General features: G+C 40.4%; 1 protein-coding gene across 1 annotated transcript in view; it reads right to left on the bottom strand.

Moving 5' to 3' along the window:
• The window catches only part of DIAPH3 (diaphanous related formin 3), a 277067-nt gene that overhangs the window by 82739 nt on the left and 173110 nt on the right, over nt 1-21218 (bottom strand). The window contains exons 24-25 of the mRNA XM_068421846.1: nt 16529-16693; nt 10466-10601 (exon numbers count right to left, since the gene is read on the bottom strand). Of these exons, the coding sequence (XP_068277947.1) occupies nt 10466-10601; nt 16529-16693 (301 nt within the window). The remainder of the gene's footprint in view (nt 1-10465; nt 10602-16528; nt 16694-21218) is intronic.

Below are 21218 nucleotides of genomic sequence, written 5' to 3'. Positions count from 1 at the left end.
TTGGGTTTTAATTAATATACATTCAGATCAGTTCTACTTTTTTTGCACTAAGAACATCTAATTCCCTGAATATCCTAAAGTGTGAAACTTGATGAGGTTTTGCTGTATCTCATTTTTGCTGTGGCTTCTGCAGATGTATCACATATTGTTTTTCAGGCCAGATTTTATTTTTTAATTGAGCATACCTGTATTTTATCATTCTTGGTATCATTTTCAAGTACAAATGTGACAATTATCCTTGAGGGGACATCTGTTCTCAGTAATTTACCCAGATTTATACTTTACTGCCAAAACAATAAAATTGCAGCTGAAAAACAACTTCCATACTTAGTGACACATCAGGTGACATCTCCTTTCCAGTGGATTTGTGGTCAATGTCTGTCACAACTTGGTCCTCATATATAGGACTTTTTTTGTTAAAGGCATAAAGCAAAATTAGATCTACTCTTCAAGCTTGTCATGAGCTTACTGTCAACTGCCCACTAAGTATTAACATGAGTAGGGCAGTAGGATCATTAGGGGCAGTCAACATGGCTTCACCAACGGGAAGTCTTGCTCAACCAACTTGATAGCCTTTTATGAGGATGTTACCCGGTGGATAGATGATGGTAAAGCTGTGGATGTGGTCTATCTCGATTTCAGTAAAGCGTTTGACACGGTCTCCCACAGCATCCTCGCAGCTAAACTGAGGAAGTGTGGTCTGGATGATCGGGTAGTGAGGTGGATTGTGAACTGGCTGAAGGAAAGAAGCCAGAGAGTAGTGGTCAGCGGGACAGAGTCCAGTTGGAGGTCTGTGTCTAGCGGAGTTCCGCAAGGGTCGGTTCTGGGACCAGTTCTATTCAATATATTCATTAATGACTTGGATGAGGGATTAGAGTGCGCTGTCAGCAAGTTCGCTGATGACACAAAACTGGGAGGAGTGGCTGACACACAGGAAGGCTGCGCAGCCATTCAGAGAGACCTGGACAGGCTGGAGAGTTGGGCGGGGAGAAATTTAATGAAATATAACAAGGGCAAGTGTAGAGTCCTGCATCTGGGCAAGAACAACCCCATGTACGAGTACAAGTTGGGGACAGAGCTGTTGGAGAGCAGTGTAGGGGAAAGGGACCTGGGGGTCCTAGTGGACAACAGGATGACCATGAGCCAGCAGTGTGCCCTTGTGGCCAAGAAGGCCAATGGCATCCTGGGGTGGATTAGAAGGGGTGTGGTTAGCAGGTCGAGAGAGGTTCTCCTCCCCCTCTACTCTGCCCTGGTGAGGCCGCATCTGGAGTATTGTGTCCAGTTCTGGGCCCCTCAGTTCAAGAAGGACAGGGAACTGCTAGAGAGAGTCCAGCGCAGAGCCACGAAGATGATTAAGGGGGTGGAACATCTCCCTTATGAGGAGAGGCTGAGGGAGCTGGGTCTCTTTAGCTTAGAGAAGAGGAGACTGAGGGGTGACCTCATGAATGTTTATAAATATGTAAAGGGCAAGTGTCAAGAGGATGGAGCCAGGCTCTTCTCAGTGACATCCCTTGACAGGACAAGGGGCAATGGGTGCAAGCTGGAGCACAGGAGGTTCCACTTAAATTTGAGGAAAAACTTCTTTACTGTAAGGGTGACTGAACACTGGAACAGGCTGCCCAGAGAGGTTGTGGAGTCTCCTTCTCTGGAGACATTCAAAACCCGCCTGGACGTGTTCCTGTGTGATATGATCTAGGCAATCCTGCTCTGGCAGGGGGATTGGACTAGATGATCTTTCGAGGTCCCTTCCAATCCCTAACATTCTGTGATTCTGTGATTCTGTGATTCTGTGAGTAAGTACTGAGTAGGTAACTCTGCAAGGTCCCACAGTTCCCTCTGCTCATTGTTATTTACCATAAGAGGAAGAAGTTACAATCCTCACAGTCATAGAACAGGTTTATTCCCCATAATAAAAGTGATCCTCAAGAATAAATTTAAATAACAAGAAGTGACCTCAGATATCCTCTTGCTGAAGAGGGTCCAATTTGAGGATAAGTGGAGGCAGTCATGGGACAACTGGAAAGTGTTATCATCATGAGGGAGGAACTGAGATGAATGGAGCACTTGAAATTCCAGAAGGGGAAACCATAGAGATGAGAGCCCTTACACAAAACAGTTGTTGGATATTAATATTATACCCTCACGATTTCTTCATATACAGCATTATCAGATCTTTTGTCCCCTTCACAGTAAATTTAGTTGCACAAAACATATACCTAAATGCCCCAAACCTAGCAATAAACCTACTATTGTCCAAAACTTGTGTTTTTCAGGAAAATAGCCCAGCAGACATTTTAAAACAACAAATTACCAACATATATTAGAAACTACTGATGTCATCTCAGTTGTAATGGAACATGAGCAGATTTTTATAATCTGTGACATTTGCAGTCCTTCACTCCCCTCAGAAGAAAGGAAAACTATTAAGAAGTATTGATTCTCCTCTCCCAGCAAGAAGAAATTAATAAAATGGAGGCCTTATGAACTTGAGCTAGGCAGGGAAAATAGGGTCTTTGAGGGTATCTACTAATATAAGTAGGTTTGTGGATTTTTTAATTTATTTCAAAGGCAAGCATTCTATCAGCTGGAATCTGAGTTCTAATTACTTAATTACATTTACTCTTTTTCTTGCTTAAACTGTCAGTGCTGGAATCCATGGTGTCCTTTTGTTTTGCAGAACACTATGGAACTAATAAAAATATTCATATTGCACAACTTAGCAGACAGTAATAAAGTAGTAAATGTTTGAAGAACCAAAACCTAAAACACTCTTAGAAAGTTTTTTTCCAAAACCAGATAAACAGTATAAAAGTGCTGCAAAATTGACTGCAAATAAGGTCATAACTGTCTAAATGAACTGGAACATGGATTTAAAACCAGTTAGTTGTGATAAAAGTGTAACTGAGTAACACAACTGAAAACAAGCTAATACTCTAGATTGGAAATTAGATGTTTAAGACATCGTTTTGGCATGACTTCACTGCTTTTGCGTAAGAAAGGGCAGCCTTTGTAAATTACCACTGATGGAAGTGGCTTGTTACTTAAGTAGCATTGAAAGTAAGACACAATGAAGATGCCACAATGATGGAGTTCTCAATTATATTACAATAAATTTAGCTGGTGTTATCACAGTTATAGAATTCTTTACACAGTGATAAGATCAAAATAATTGATTGGTGTGCTTTCCACTGAGAAACTGAACAGGATGAGAAAGTATGTATCTGAATGTTAATAGTATGCAGACAAATGGCATTTACATAAAGATCCCCTTCCACTGGCTATTTACCTTTGGAACAATAGTATGTGATAGTTTGAACTGGCTTCCTAGAAGCAAGTAAAGCAATCTTATTGACAAAGCATCTCGTGATGATTATCACTTTGTAACCCAGAGAGTATTTAGAGGACAGATATTATTATCATAAATTTCAAAATAACAAATATCATTCACTGCTTAGAAATTTAAAATTTTTAATGAATTCCACATACTTTTCAAGTTAGGATGGAGCTGAAAGGAAAACATGGAGCTGATATTTTCATTATGTAAACTTAAGTCTCTCATCCTTTTATATCAGTGAACCACTTGAACTGTGATCATTAGGACAGAAAAGTGTCACTATTAAGATGTATAGTAGAGACTGAGAATTTTAGCAAATTACAATTTAAAGAGAGCTAAATCTGACATTGGGTTCAGGTCCAAACCTCAAAAAAATACTTGCAAGAGAATAAGTCAAACGATTCCATGGAGCTGTTGGAGCGAGTCCAGAGGAGGACCACGAAGATGATCGGAGGGCTGGAGCATGTCTCCTATGAAGACAGGCTGAGAGAGTTGGGCTTGTTCAGCCTGGAGAAGAGAACGCACCAGGGAGACCTTAGAGCAGTCTTCCAGTATCTGAAGGGTGCCTACAGGAAAGCTGGAGAGGGACATGGAGAGTTGGACAAGGGCATGTAGCGATAGGATGAGGAGTAACAGTTTTAAACTGAAAGAGGGTAGATTTAGATGAGAAATTAGGAAGAAATTCTTTGCTGTGAGGGTAGTGAGACATTGGAAAATGTTGCCCAGAGAAGCTGTGGATGCCCCCTCCCTGGAAATGTTTAAGGCCAGGTTGGTTAGGGCTTTGAGCAATCTGGTCTAGTGGAAAGGTGTCCCTGCCCATGGCAGGGGGGGTTAGAACTAGGTAATTGATCTTTAAGGTCCCTTCCAACCCAAACCATTCTATGATTCTATGATATACTTTTCTCTTCTTCAAGTATGCACATGTTTGAATCCCAGAAAATATTTTCTAGGATGGTGATGTCAATGAGTTTTCAGCTACTTCATTCAAGCAATAATTGAAATAGTGTTCCTACAAATCCAACATCTGATCTAGTCATAAAAAAATGATATGCAGCAAAAACCAGTTATTCCACAGTCACACTCCAGGTAAATGTGGTTTTGTATTTTGACAGAGGGAGGAGGTGGTTAGAAATTTGACAGCAGGTCAGATGTAAACATTTTGTGACTGATTTACAGATTCTTAATAAGACGACAGCCTTTCAGTGAACGAGTTATGGCTAGGAAAAGAAAAGATGGCAAAAAAAGGAAAAACTAATTTTTGAATGTCTGTGTTACTCTTCCATCAGAATCAGAGTAACGTTATGCCTCTTCAATTAGTAAATACAGTTTTGATAAGACTGCCAATAAAAAAACCCAGCCCTCACTTTTCATATTGTTGTTGCTGTCCTTCCTGACAAATAAATCTACCACAGTTGTTTTCCAGTGCCAGAATTTGGGTTTTCTAATAGACTTTTAAAATGATGCTGCAAACAAGAACAAGAAACCTCACAAGGAGCTCTGCAGAACAAAACCACAACTCATCAGAGGCTAATTTAGCGAATATCAGACTCAAGACATTTATAGCTTCAGGTGATCCTAATATCACCTTTTCCCATCTGGTGTTATTTAGATCAGTCATTCCAGATTGGACCTTAAGTGACTGCTAACAAGAGCAAGGAACCTCTTTCTGTACACTTATTATTTGTATCAGAAATAGTGCGGCCAGCAGGACAAGGGAAGTGATCGTCCCCCTGTACTTGGCAATGGTGAGGCCGCACATCGAATACTGTGTTCAGTTTTGGGCCACCCACTACAAGAAAGACATCGAGGTGCTGGAGAGAGTCCAAAGAAGGGCAACAAAGCTGGTGAAGGGTCTGGAGAACAAGTCTTACGAGGAGCGGCTGAGGGAACTGGGGTTGTTGAGCCTGGACAAAAGGAGGCTCAGGGGAGACCTTATCGCTCTCTACAACTACCTGATAGGAGGTTGCAGCAAGGTGGGTGTCGATCTCTTCTCCCAAGTAACAACTGATAGGAGGAGAGGAAACGGCCTCAAGTTGTGCCAGGGAAGGTTTAGATTGGATATTAGAAAAAATTCTCCACCAAAAGTCTTATCAAACATTGGAACAGGCTGCCCAGAGAAGTAGTTGAGTCACCATCCCTGGAGGTATTTAAAAGACAAGTAGATGTGGTGCTTACCGACATGGTTTAGTGGTAAACTTGGCAGTGCTAGGTTAACGGTTGGACGTGAAGACCTTAAAGGTCCCTTCCAACCAAAATGATCCTATGATTTTATGATTTAATAATAAAAAAAAGCTACTAAGAGACAAAGCAGCTATTTACTCAATGACTTGGCTGATCTGTAGATGACAAGTACATAGTTCCCAGCTATATTAGCTGAAGCAGTAGGTTAACTACCAGAGGCCTAAATACGCATTTGGGTATATGACTCAGAAATCTGTTTTAGTTGTTGGAGACTCGCTCCTAAAGGGAACTGAGGGCCCAATATGCAGAGCTGACCCCCATCACAGGGAGGTCTGCAGTCTGCCTGGAGCCCAAATCAGGGATATCACCAGGAAACTCCCCAACCTGGTGAAGGCCACAGACTACTACCCCCTGCTGATCTTCCAGACAGGTGGGGAAGAAGCTGCATCCCGTAGTCTGAGGGGGATGAAGAAAGACTACAAGGCCTTAGGTCGGTTGGTGAAAGAGTCTGGGGCACAAGTTGTTTTCTCCTCCCTCCTTCCATTTCCAGGTGATGACATGGGATGGAATAGTAGGATTCTCTCCATAAATGCCTGGCTACGGGACTGGTGCTACAGGCAGGGCTTTGGCTTCTTTGATAATAGCTGGTTTTATAAGACACCAGGCGTGAAGGTAATACATGGGAAAGGTTTATGTCGTAGGGGCAAAAGGGTTCTGGGACAGAAATTAGCAGGGCTCATTCGGAGACCTTTAAACTAGATTCGAAGGGGGATGGGGTGGTAGCTGGGCTTGCACCACTGGGGCAACGCTCTAGTATTGATGTAGATCAGGAGGCCTCACATCCCCCTAGGGTGAAATCGGTGTGCTCAGCTCGCTCCCTGAAATGCCTGTACACCAATGCGCGCAGCATGGGGAATAAACAGGAGGAGTTAGAAGTCTGTGTTCGGTCGGGGGGTTATGATCTAGTGGCAATTACAGAGACTTGGTGGGACACCTCGCGTGACGGGAATGTGGTCATGGATGGCCTGTTCAGGAAAGACAGGCCAGTAAGGAGAGGTGGTGGAGTTGCTCTTTATGTGAGTGAGCAACTAGAATGTATTGAGTTCAATCCAGGGGCGGATCAGGAGCGAGTTGAGAGTTTGTGGGTGCGAATTAAGGGGAAGGCTGGCAGGGGTGATACTGTTGTGGGTGTCTATTACAGGCCACCAGATCAGGATGAGGAGCTTGATGAGGCCTTCTACAGGCAACTGAGAGCAGTCTCACAATTACAGGGCCTGGTTGTCATAGGGGATTTCAACTACCCTGATATTTGCTGGGAGGCCCACTCAGCCAGCCATCCTCAGTCCAGGAGGTTCCTCCAGTGCATTGATGATAACTTTCTGATGCAAATGGTGGATGAGCCAACTAGGAGAGGAGCGCTGCTGGATCTTATCCTCACTAACAAGGAGGGTCTGGTTGAAGAGGTGAAGGTTGAGGGCAGCCTTGGTTGTAGTGACCATGAGATGGTAGAGTTCAGGATCTCATGTGGCAGGAACAGAATAGCTAGCAGAATTGCAACCCTGGACTTCAGGAGGGCCAACTTTGGCCTTTTCAAGCAATTGCTAGGGGAAATCCCATGGGACAGGGTACTAGAAGGGGAGGGGGCCCAAGATAGTTGATTAGCATTCAAGGACTGCTTCTTCCGAGCTCAAGATCAGAGCATCCCAACAGGTAGGAAGTCAAGGAAGGGTAGCAGGAGACCTGCATGGTTAAACAGGGAACTGCTGGGCAAACTCAAGTGGAAGAAGAGAGTGTACAGATCATGGAAGGAGGGGCTGGCCACTTGGGAGGAATAGAAGTCTGTTGTCAGAGGATGTAGGGAGGCAACTAGGAAAGCTAAGGCCTCCTTGGAATTAAACCTTGCAAGAGAGGTCAAGGACAACAGAAAGGGCTTCTTCAAATACATTGCAGGTAAAACCAACACTAGAGGCAATGTAGGCCCACTGATGAATGAGGTGGGGGCCCTGGAGACAGAGGATAAAAAGAAGGCGGAGTTACTGAATGCCTTCTTTGCCTCTGTCTATACTGCTGGAGGCTGTCCTGAGGAGCCCCAGACCCCTGAGGCCCCAGAGGAAGTCAGGATAGAGGAGGAGTCTGTCTTGGTTGATGAGGGCTGGGTCAGGGACCAATTAAGCAATCTAGACATCCATAAATCCATGGGCCCTGATGGGATGCACCCGCGGGTGCTGAGGGAGCTGGCGGAAGTCATTGCTAGGCCACTCTCCATCATCTTTGCTAAGTCGTGGGCAACGGGAGAGGTGCCTGAGGACTGGAGGAAAGCGAATGTCACTCCAGTCTTCAAAAAGGGCAAGAAGGAGGAGCCGGGTAACTATAGACCGGTCAGCCTCACCTCCATCCCCGGAAAGGTTATGGAACAACTTGTTCTTGGTGCTGTCTCTAGGCACATCAAGGACAGGAGGATCATCAGGGGCACTTCAGCATGGCTTCACCAAGGGGAAGTCATGCTTAACCAACTTGATAGCCTTTTATGAGGACGTAACCCGGTGGATAGATGATGGTAAAGCTGTGGATGTGGTCTATCTTGATTTCAGTAAAGCGTTTGACACGGTCTCCCACAGCATCCTCGCAGCTAAACTGAGGAAGTGTGGTCTGGATGATCGGGTAGTGAGGTGGATTGTGAACTGGCTGAAGGAAAGAAGCCAGAGAGTGGTGGTCAATGGGACAGAGTCCAGTTGGAGGCCTGTGTCTAGCGGAGTCCCTCAAGGGTCGGTACTGGGACCAGTACCATTCAATATATTCATTAATGACTTGGATGAGGGAATAGAGTGTACTGTCAGCAAGTTCGCTGATGACACAAAACTAGTAGGAGTGGCTGACACAATGGAAGGCTGCGCAGCCATTCAGAGAGACCTAGACAGGCTGGAGAGTTGGGCAGGGAGAAATTTAATGAAATATAACAAGGGCAAGTGTAGAGTCCTGCATCTGGGCAAGAACAAGCCCATGTACCAGTACAAGTTGGGGGCAGACCTGTTGGAGAGCAGCGTAGGGGAAAGGGACCTGGGGGTCCTAGTGGACAGCAGGATGACCATGAGCCAGCAATGTGCCCTTGTGGCCAAGAAGGCCAATGGCATCCTGGGGTGGATTAGAAGGGGTGTGGTTAGTAGGTCAAGAGAGGGTTTCCTACCCCTCTACTCTGCCCTGGGGAGGCCACATCTGGAATATTGTGTCCAGTTCTGGGCCCCTCAGTTCAAGAAGGACAGGGAACTGCTAGAGAGAGTCCAGCGCAGAGCCACGAAGATGATTAAGGGAGTGGAACATCTCCCTTATGAGGAGAGGCTGAGGGAGCTGGGTCTCTTTAGCTTAGAGAAGAGGAGACTGAGGGGTGACCTCATGAATGTTTATAAATATGTAAAGGGCAAGTGTCATGAGGATGGAGCCAGGCTCTTCTCAGTGACATCCCTTGACAGGACAAGGGGCAAATGGGTGCAAGCTGGAACACAGGAGGTTCCACATAAATATGAGGAAAAACTTCTTTCCAGTGAGGGTAACTGAACACTGGAACAGGCTGCCCAGAGAGGCTGTGGAGTCTCCTTCTCTGGAGACATTCAAAACCCACCTGGACGCATTCCTGTGTGATATGATCTAGGTAATCCTGCTCCGGCAGGGGGATTGTACTAGATGATCTTCCAAGGTCCCTTCCAAACCCTAACATTCTGTGATTCTGTAACATTGGCACCTGTATTCTGGAAAGCTTGAGCATGACATCATGAAGAAAAGGACTTGAGAGCAGCTTTAGTTTTCCCCGAAAGACTACCAATTTTCCCTACAAAGCATTATCAGTCATATATACAACATATCTGAGAGAAGAATATCTAACCTCTTTTGAAACACTTCCAATCATGCATGAATACAGATATCAGTTTTACCCTTTCCCAGTCTTCTGCACCCTCCTCTATCTTCTGTGAGCTTTAAAAAGATTGTCACTGGTAGTTTTCTGATTGGGTCTTGAATTTACTTCTAAAGAACTAGAAATTTTGTGTTCAGAGGGCAGCCACCTGGTTTCCCATCATAAGAGAAAGCTTTAGTCTTGCACCTCAAGACATGGATGTTCATATGAAAATAAATCAAAGACTTTTGGTTTGAAGAATGTCTGAAACTAAACACACCTACCCTGGCTATTAGTGAAACGTGGAAGAGACAGATAATCATTTATGCCAAAGGTGCCAACCAGGGTTTGAGTGGGGAACTATTTAACAAGTTCTGCTCAGAAAAAATGACAGTAGCTCACGATAATTTGCACAGTAACTCATGTATCATTCTGAAAGATTCCAGCATCTCAGTCTGGGATAAAATATAACAGTATAGACGATCATCAGACATCTTTTTTAGTAAGAGAGAACTCACAGTGTCTGCCGTCTCTTTTTGTGCAAAAGACAACACAGCACAAATGTGACACAGACAACACTTTAAAATTGCATGGCTGAGGTTTCTTTTAAGGTGTTTCAATAGGAACCTATTGAAATAACAACTGACATACTCAAGGAAAAATCCAGAGCACTTCAAGAAGGGCTTATTCTCATAAAAAAACAAAAATGAATGTGAAACTTTAGTTAAAAGAAAGAAAATGGCTTTGTGATTTGGAAAATGTCTGTTCTCCATAACGTAAGGGGTTCTGAGCATAATTGAACTTATACTTGGTCACACAAGGTTCAATATATTCTAACGAAAAAATACAAAGCAGCATTACGAGTTCTAAAACAACCTGAGAAAACAGGTAATTAGAGAAGCTCATTAACAAAACAAAATTTAAGAACCTCTTTGCTGTAAACTTTAACTGGTGAAAATCATTCATTTATTCTGTCTTTTCTCATAGCACATTCAGATAATTAAAATATAACAGCTTTATTTCCAGTAAAATGCTAGGCGAAATACATTTTCTGAAGTACTTACCTGTTTTCATTTCTAACAAGCGCTTTTTCGTTTGTTGCCTCTCTTGTTTTTCTTTTTCTGCTTTCTCCTTAGCTATTTTAGCACGCCTCTGCTTTTCTTCTGCTTCCCTTCTTCCCATATTCTCCTTTACTGCTTGCTATGGAAAAAAAAAAGTAAGAGAGTTCCATTACAACTGAAGTCTTAGCAAAAACAAAGCTCAACCTTAAAAACAAAGAAAAAAGCTTTAAAATCACATCTCCTAACTAACTTTAATTTATCAAGCCAAATAAATATTTTACATTCCATATTTAGTACATTTTATTCAGAAGAGAAAGCAAATTCAGAATAAATACATTAAAAGCATAGTAACTGCCCCCAAATGGGGATTATAAGTTCAGCAAGAAACACATCTTAAGAATACACACATTTATGTAGGAAGAGCTCACAATATCTAAACCACCTGGCTTTACAAAACTGTAAGTATGTTCGTATTTGTATTTCTAGAATAGTTTCAACATTTATTCTTTCTCATGCTGCCACTATACCAAGCAAAACAAGGCTGCTTGGGTGACCTAGCTGTGCATTTTCTTATTCTTATCCACCAATGCATTATTTCACTGGGTTTATAAATTCTTGTCTTCTGGTTAATACTCATACAACATTGTTTATTTCATATTATAAATATGTACTCCAAAGTTTCCAATGAAGCCAAAACAGAACTATGAGTTTCAGAGTTTTTAAATCATTATTTTGCATATTCAGACATAAAGCAAAAATATGGTGTCACATTCAATAGTTCTTTAACAGAGCTATTTTAGGATTATCTTTTCATTATTTTAGTGTTAGCTATGTACACTGGTAAATTCTCAGTGCTCTACTGTGGTTTGCATTAAATGTAAAGTGCCATGCACCTATTCTTCATTGCAGAAAGTTTCTCTTTTCAGAATGCAGATACACACAAAAATCTCATCTTTGACAACAGATCAAAGTGTCCCCTCCTACAAAATGGCTAACATCTTCACAAGGTCTGAGGCAGAGGCTGCACGTTTGCAGGGATAATTAATGTTTCATGTTGTTTTTAGCAGGAAAATGTCCAGCCTGCACTCAGAAAAAAAAATGGAAGAATATAGAAAAGCACTATAAAGCACAGATGGATTACAACAATATTTGCATGGGTATTGTTTGTAGCATCACTGCAATAGATAGTGACCAAAGGAAGGAAAAAAAAAAATCACACAAATCTTGTGAGGAAATACCTGTCTTTGATAACTGAAGAACAATAAGCTTTCAATCATGAAAAATGACAATGAAACGGACTTTTTAAACAAAGCAAAACTGTACTTCCACAGTGACTTCTCCAGAGGCACCTCTGTCCATTTTCTTGATACTGAGGGAGAAGGGGAGAAGCTTACTATTTCAAAATGCTAAAATTCTGGATTGAATTAATTTTAACAAATTATTTGCTTATTTTCAGACCGGGCATTCTGTAAATTAAACTGCTGGGAAAAACTCAAATGGGACTTGAGCACAAGTACAATTTTGGCACAAATTACACACTTTCCTAACAGAGTGACAAAGGAAATTTCTACTTTGAATCTACTTTTTCCCCAAAAATAATACCAGTAGGACTCAGCCTCAGACTGCAGTCATTCAAATGTAGGTATCTATTCCTTTCTAATCACACTGATCAACTGGGCTTGATTTAGTAGCTCACACCTTCATATCCAGTGCAAATTGGATGCTTCTGAGTATCACACCTTGCCTCCAGCCTTTCTGTAGCAGGACACTGGTCTTCCCTAAGTTCTGTGTCATAACTTAAAATTTCAGGCTGGTGATGTCCTCGGTACCATTTAAGACACCTCTCCAGGATACTAGGCACTTCTGTTGTTAGGTCTCCTTTGAGACATCAGGTAGACAACTCTCCAAATTCCACTAACTGTATTCAGTATGCACCTCCCTTGACTAGAACATGAGGTTAGACACTTAAGCTTACACATAGAGGTCAATGTTTAGAGGTCTGTGCCCTAGAGGCAAATCCTATCCTATACGTTCTGTGTGTTTTCAACACAAAACATAGGTGTCTAAAGTTCTGCAAAATGTTTATATCAATCGTCACAAACTTGACCGAGACAAACACATATTTGTCTCTTACACAGTTTGCATTTCAAACATTAAATGTCTTAACTCTTCCTTGCTCAAAAGGCCTAAAAAGTTAAGACGTGGTCTGACCGAATCTGCTATATATGAGCAGCATTGCATTCAGCATACAGCAGTTATGAAGTTAACGTTCAGAAGAATTACCAAAGCATACACCTTTTGCATACCATGTCAAGGCCTAGAGCTTCTGAGATGGAGGAATTCTTGGGTTCTCTCTTGCGCTTTCCAGGATCGTTTCTGATTTTTTTCAAGTATTTGCATAATATAAAAGAAAAATACTCTAGAGTCTAGGGAACAAACTTACTTGGTTGCTCTTCTTCTAGTTCTTTAAGTCATGTTTCTGCTGCAGAGCAACTTATTGTCAATAGAAGCAAGGGGTTTCTATAGTCCTATGATTAGCATACTGTCTTGGACATAAGAGTTGTTGACTCAAGGCCTCTTCCCTCCCTCTCCTACAACTGCAGGAAAATTCTAACCATTAGACAAACACAAGAAAAGGAAATACTACAATTGCTTCGTCTTATTTCAGAAAGCTATCCTTTCAAGGAACGGAATGAGCCTGTTAACCTCCTTCTGTGCTTTCACAGCATCAGAGGTACTGCTAACAGAGATGTGCGATACCTAAGATGTTCCACTGACTGTACCAGGAATTTAGCTTTGGGAGTTAAAGCACTGAAGGTAAGGTACTTCACCTATTTTTTTGATCTGGCCAACTAACTGTGCTCTAGATTTGGTGCTCAGAGTATGAATAATAGCTGTCACAGCCGCCAAATAACACTGAAGTATAAAGTGCAGTCCGAAGTTAGCTATGAACCTAAAGTCTATGGCTCCAGATTTAAACATATTTTTTTAAACATTTTAAACATTCTCATTAATTGAGAAAAAAAAAAAGCATTATAAGTAGGTAAGTACTGCATGTAAATTATCAACTTTTCTTGACAATAAGGATGACTGAACTTCACTTTCCCACACCTACTGGTGACTTAAGTAGTCTTTTAGTTTTGGACTTTTTAAGAATCCAATGATTTTTCAGCACTAAATTTAAAAGTCTTTTGAGCTAAGTTTTCTAGGATGCCAACCACCTTCAACTTCTGTCAGTAAGCAAGATCAATGATAAACAATTCTGAAAATCAGACCTCAGGTGTCTCATGCTAAGCATCTCAAAATTTTTTTCCAAAACGTCTCAAAACTGAGCAGCTACTCAATATATTGTTTAGTGTCATTGAATGGTAAGAGGTTTCATGCCTTATCTACACACTTTTTTCACATAGCCTTCACACTGTGCTCTGCAAGACAGAATTATTAATTTTCCTCAAGGTTTCTTCTGTCATGCTCATCAATAATATCTAACTGTTTTGGAGCATTAATTAATCTATCTTTATAACACTGCTGTGAAGTAGGGGTTAGTATCAGTGCTACTTTTACAGACACAGAAAAGAAATACGGGGAAATTAAGGTAAAGCACAACCACTTCTTTGAGTCTCTAATTCAAGATGAACCTAAACATTTAGAATTCTTATTCTACAACATTTAAATGGGAGGTGTGGTTTAAACAACAGAAATTAAAGTAATACAACTATTTAATAATATTTAGCAATTTTGAAATCAGACTCGTGAGTTTCAAATTAGGCACTGATCAAGTTAGGAAAACATAATCAAAGCCCATGTTGAAAAATCTGGCATATGTAACTTGCCAAGCAAAATTATTCTGATTGAAGACTGTGCCTTCTAGGTTTTTAGTTGTTAAATTCTGAAGCAGCAGAGGCTTGGTAATCTTTACATGTTCCATTATGTTTGTTAAAATGGGTACCATTTTAAGTCCTTTCCTCAAAATAGATGGACACAGGAATTTCAAAGCCTTTTTCAATACCTACAAAAGAAGTATTTTTCCCTATCTACACCCTCAGACATGTCTGAAACCATTAAAAAAACAACCAATCAAGCAAAACCAAACAAGACTGGGAAACATGAAAACAACTTAAATAAGTGTGTGATGTGATAAGCATCAGGCTGCAATAAGCAGTAGATGGTAAAATGACTAATTGAATCTTTCTACAGATCAATAGGCATGAGTTGGATCACTGCTCCAGATTTTGTCACAAAGCTCATGCTCAGATAACATTCCTGCAGGAGTGTCGCCAGAAGGTTAAGCTATGTAATCACAGGTAGCCAGATGTGACACGTCACCTTTTCCAAGTTATCCAAAGTAATAAATTCAGACACAGCTGGGGACCTGCCTTTGTATTCTTCCATTTCTTCATTGAGAAAGAGTTGCCTACCAGCCAACTGTTCAGAATCTGAGAGAAAAAACTATTTTTGCAAAGAAAGCTTAAAAAAAACCAACTGAAAACAACCACAAACTCCACACAAAATCAACCACCTCTCCCTGCCCCCTAACTTTACCAATCTGAATGTAGTTATAAATCACCAGGATAGCAATCCCCACTAATCCTAAATAAGAGCTCTATGAAAGTATTTTGAACTTAAAAAGCCATCAGCTTTCCCAAAGTTATTTGGTTATTTTAAATTGAGGGATATACCAGTTTTGAGTATGTATTCTGAAGTATATAATGAAGTTTATCATCCTTCTTCCAGAAGAACTACCTTGACAATGGTAAAAGAACCTGCAATATTTTGGAGAACATCTGATTATCCTAAAATTTGCTAAGACTACTGTTTATAGTCATATATAATCAGCTCCAAACATATAAAGAAATACCCTGGTGAGAAATTTCTACCTCAATTTTCAGAAAGGTCTTTTGTTAAAACTCTTAAATCACATTTTGGCAGAATTGAAAAAAAAAACCAAAAACCAAAAACCAAAAAAAACCCACAAAAACCAAAACCACCCAAAAAATGACAAAAAAAATCAAAAAATCCTGTTATTAAAATTGGTAAGCATAATGAAAATGCATTTGGACTAAAAAAATGCCTAAAGAAAAAAAAACCTAGATTTTCAAAATACCTCCAGCTTTTATGATGAGCTAGTATGTGCGAACATTCGTATACTTAATGCAGATGCTGCCCTGTGACATAAGGACAGGGCTAACCTCCACATCTATGACTTCTTTAGATGACTAAGGCAAAGCTCTGCTAAATAACAATGAGTTTGAACTATGGTTATAACTATGTTCTGAGCTCTATACAAAAGGAGCTACCCAACAATAACCTGGATCAGGCTAATGTCTGTTTCTCAAATATCATTCAAATACTTAAAATAATAATAAAATAATAATTCTTAGCCCCTCTCCACAAAGATCATCCTTTTTAAAGGGAAAAGAAGAAAGTAAGCATTTAGAATGCATAAAACCTAAAATCCTGGACAATCTATTGTCACAAAAATTAAAGGTCCTTAGAAACAGACTGACTTTGAGGAAAATATGCTATTTTTTTAAGCCAGGATAAGGAGCTCTGAGTTTCCATAGCAGGGAACCTGCTTACAGACGCAAACCTTGACACTGATCAAGTGCTGCTGGCAAATGAAAAATTAAACTAAATAAAATATTGGGTCTGGATTTTGCACAGGAAGAGCGTGAATTATAAATAAATAATAATTGTTAGAATATTTATTTCTAAGTAAATAACAAGCATCCTTTAAACAGAAAATGCAGTTGTATTTAAAAAAGGTAGAGTTTAAGGTTTTTCCCCTTCAAGTTATATATCCACCTAAGAGGCTCAGTTTTAAATTACATTCACTGTTGTTAGTAATTCCCAATTCTTTCAGAAATAAATAATCCACAAATAATAATTCAAAACTCCATTATCCTTAGGATATCCTAAGAATTTAGGATCTACAAAGTAAAATTTCTGATATGAATATCAGATAGCACTTGAGGAAAAAGAAAATTATTTTAAGTTTGTTCAGTAACTGAAAGACTACAAAAATAATTTCTAATAAATACTAGGCATAAAATAAACAGATTGTACCATGAACATTGTCCTGAAGTTGTTTAAGTCTGTTAAAAACTCCTCCACCGAAACTTTCTTCAGATCAATGGCATAATATCCCATCACGTTCTGATAGAGTTTTTCCATGTTCTCATGTATCCGTGAAAGTTTCTGAAAATCTTCTTTGGCATGAACTAGAAAGCTGTACACTGCTGTTAAGGCTGTAAGAATACTCAATGAATCCAGTCAAACCCACAGTTTTTACTTCACATTGATCTGTATTTCATACACATTTTTCATTAGCATCAAATGAAGTATCAAAAGAATTCCTTCCATGTCATATATGCTTCCTAGTATTTACTGTGTATATTAGGCCTATGAATAAATCATCAAATTTTCTCAACCACTTTAAATTTAAAGATTATTCCATTAGCATATAATTTTGTATGAAATGAAATGTATGGGACTAATCTAACTTCAAGCACCTGTGTAGTTTATTTAGTACCACTGTCTCCTTATTGAAGTTAAAGGTTTAGGTATATAAATTACAATCTACATGGAATTGAGGTACAGATACCAATAACTAACCTGAATACTTTAATATATCAAGAAATAGTACAGTTCCTACTAAAATTAGAGTAAAAATAGAAATATTAATAAACAACAGTATTAAAAGTAAAAACCATGAAAGATGAAACATTTCATCTTAACAGCTTTTTTTTTTTAAATGCTCTTGTAGCAACAGAAATGCATTCATTTCTGTTCCTGGTGGCTGCATTAGGTATTCATGCTTTTTCTAAGGCTATTTGCAATGTCAATACAACTTCATTAAATTAGAGGTGAAAACAATAGAAATACTTCTACAAGAGCTAGACAACTTACGAACAGCACCAAAATACCACATAACATAAATGAAACAAACCCCCTATGTTTATTCAAGACTTTTGATAATATAGTTTGGCAAAGCTCAAAGAAGAAATATTTTGTGTAGTCATTTCCATATGTAGGACAACTTCGTGGGCAACGGGAGAGGTGCCTGAGGACTGGAGGAAAGCGAATGTCACTCCAGTCTTCAAAAAGGGCAAGAAGGAGGACCCGGGTAACTATAGACCGGTCAGCCTCACCTCCATCCCCGGAAAGGTGATGGAACAACTTGTTCTTGGTGCTGTCTCTAGGCACATCAAGGATAGGGGGATCATCAGGGGCACTCAGCATGGCTTCACCAACGGGAAGTCTTGCTCAACCAACTTGATAGCCTATTATGAGGATGTTACCCGGTGGATAGATGATGGTAAAGCTGTGGATGTGGTCTATCTCGATTTCAGTAAAGCGTTTGACACGGTCTCCCACAGCATCCTCGCAGCTAAGCTGAGGAAGTGTGGTCTGGATGATCGGGTAGTGAGGTGGATTGTGAACTGGCTGAAGGAAAGAAGCCAGAGAGTGGTGGTCAATGGGACAGAGTCCAGTTGGAGGCCTGTGTCTAGCGGATTCCCGCAAGGGTCGGTACTGGGACCAGTACCATTCAATATATTCATTAATGACTTGGATGAGGGAATAGAGTGCACTGTCAGCAAGTTCGCTGACGACACAAAACTGGGAGGAGTGGCTGACGCACGGGAAGGCTGCGCAGCCATTCAGAGGGACCTGGACAGGCTGGAGAGTTGGGCGGGGAGAAATTTAATGAAATATAACAAGGGCGAGTGTAGAGTCCTGCATCTGGGCAAGAACAACCCCAGGTATGAGTACAAGTTGGGGGCAGACCTGTTGGAGAGCAGCGTAGGGGAAAGGGACCTGGGGGTCCTAGTGGACAGCAGGATGACCATGAGCCAGCAATGTGCCCTTGTGGCCAAGAAGGCCAATGGCATCCTGGGGTGGATTAGAAGGGGTGTGGGTAGCAGGTCAAGAGAGGTTCTCCTCCCCCTCTACTCTGCCCTGGGGAGGCTGCATCTGGAATATTGTGTCCAGTTCTGGGCCCCTCAGTTCAAGAAGGACAGGGAACTGCTAGAGAGAGTCCAACGCAGAGCCACGAAGATGATTAAGGGAGTGGAACATCTCCCTTATGAGGAGAGGCTGAGGGAGCTGGGTCTCTTTAGCTTAGAGAAGAGGAGACTGAGGGGGGACCTCATTAATGTTTATAAACATGTAAAGGGCAAGTGTCATGAGGATGGAGCCAGGCTCTTCTCAGTGACATCCCTTGACAGGACAAGGGGCAATGGGTGCAAGCTGGAACACAGAAGGTTCCACATAAATATGAGGAAAAACTTCTTTACGGTGAGGGTGACCAAACACTGGAACAGGCTGCCCAGAGAGGTTGTGGAGTCTCCTTCTCTGGAGACATTCAAAACCCGCCTGGACGCGTTCCTGTGTGATATGGTCTAGGCAATCCTGCTCCGGCAGGGGGATTGGACTAGATGAACTTTCGAGGTCCCTTCCAATCCCTAACATTCTGTGATTCTGTGATTCTGTGAACTTCATGAAGTGTTTACTTTAACGGAATGGTAGCTAAACAAAAATTTATGTTCCATTATTTTCCTGCTGCAAGGAAGACTACAAAAGACAAGAAATGGCAATTTTACCTTTACTCCCAATTGCTCACCCTAACTACTGCAAAAGAGAATTTACTGTATTTGTATACTTTATACTACAGATACATACACTATGGTCACTTTATTTTATGAAGCACAGGCTTTCTCATGAAGTGCATTAAAATCTAGACAAACAGAATTTTTGTCCACCATGCTGTTTTAAATATACAGTAACAATTTACTGCTGGGTGACTGCTTTCACTCATCAGGTTTTCTGCAATGCATTCTTTTACTTTTATTTAGAGGCTGAATCCCATTTGAATTTCACTATTAAATGTTCTTCTGGTTTGTTAACGTTGCTTTTAAAATACCAACTAAGCAGTTAATGGTTTTCTTTCAGTGATTTAGAATCCATGCCAGAAAGTCATACAACAATGTTCTCAGACACATGCAGGAAAGCAGAAACAATGCACTTTCACAACAATCAAATTAGTCACTATGATGCCTATTAGCTGGGTCTGTAAGGGCAGAACAGTCTCCACTATGACAGTCTTGTAGAAAAGGACTAACTAAACCCTAGATTTCAATGATTTTAAATTATACATCTTCCATCATCCCCCAACCACTCGATTTCAGACTTTTTCTTCCTCTGACAAGGCTCCTTAGCCAGTATGAGCTTCTTTCCATGTTTCTATTGACTTCACAAGATGCAGCTTGTGAGCAGCTTCAGACTGCCTGTGCTGACCGGTTAACAACAGCTCAAAGAGAATTGATGTTGCTGGCCCACTTTTTCTTCCATATCAGTTTGAATCTCTCTCATTTACTTAGCTCCCAAGATGCACAAAGCTTAGAGGAAACTACCCTTCAGACTTGAGTTTCTTCAAAATTATTAAGGATGTTAAAAAGCTATTGGTGGGACAGCTAGGAAAGTTGATGAGAGGTTAATATGTAACAGCTGCCCAAATATTAAATCAAAAAAGGATTATGAGAAATAAGACATGACAAAACACAAGTTAGGAGCATCAAAAGAAATGTCAGCAGTTCAAAAAACCCCAAACAAACCAAAACAACAAATAACTAATAAAGAAAAATAGTAAAATTAATGCTGAGTGAAACTAGAAACAGGCATTTCTCCATCCTCTTTATTTTTGATCCTACAATTTGAGATACTTATTATTTGTGATTCTTAGATCATTAACAGAACTTAGGGAAAAACTACACTATTTTTTGCAATTATGAGGCTCTTTGTTTCCACAGAGTGGATGGGTAAAGGAAAATTAAATAAATTTGTTTTGTTTTCACTATGTATAAATGCCATACATCAAACATTCCAGTAACTTTCTTTAGTTTTCTGGGAAGGAAAAAACCTGAGGCAAAAAAAAAAGTTAAAATCATCAATAAAACATATACTTCTTCTTGTAAATGAATGATATGCTAGAGTATATGCTGGAAAAGAAACTCGTGGGGGTGGGGAGGTGAGAGAGACAAAATTTCTGTGGTATTTTGCAAGACATAGCTAAAGTTACAGCTACGTTAATAGAGTCCATATAGGCTGCTTAGTTTATACTGCTAAAACTAACCTCCCTTGAATATATGATGCACAATTTGAAACTCAAAATACAGCACTCTGGAAAGATGTTTTACTATCCAGTATTTCAATGCCAGACACGATGAATCTTGATATTTTTATTTTCCATCTGGTGCATTATGGGATGCCCTAAGCTCTTGGATTCTACTGAGACTGTGCATCAATTTAGGTATTTTTAATAAGTCCTCTTCCTTTTTGCCTTAAATATGGCTTTTGTTAGCCAGCAGTAGCTAAACTGGAGACAACAGGGAATACTACTGAGTACAGCAATCCCAACTGTAATTATTATGAACAGGTTGATATATATGCATTATCAGCTACACAATTCATTGGCTTTGGATGAATGAAGACAGAAGAACAGCAGAGCTGCAACACAGGTGGAAGGAAAAGGAAATCAAGAAGTTAGGTATTTGTTAACTTTTTCTGAAGCGGCTTCACTTCACAGACTGGCTTTTTGGACTCATGGGACTACAGATCATCATTACGCTCATTAATGGAACAGGAACGCAATGCAGGGTTGAGACGAGTAATATCTGTGACAAAGTTTCTAACTGCTGTACTCATGTCTTATGTATTCATGGTCTTGTGTATTCATGTCAGCTCTTTTCATAGTGAA

This window comes from Nyctibius grandis, chromosome 2 (assembly GCF_013368605.1).
Source record: "Nyctibius grandis isolate bNycGra1 chromosome 2, bNycGra1.pri, whole genome shotgun sequence".
NCBI lineage: Eukaryota > Metazoa > Chordata > Aves > Nyctibiiformes > Nyctibiidae > Nyctibius > Nyctibius grandis.
The sequence above is the reverse complement of the archived record's forward strand: the minus strand, read 5'-3'. Positions and strand labels throughout refer to the sequence as shown.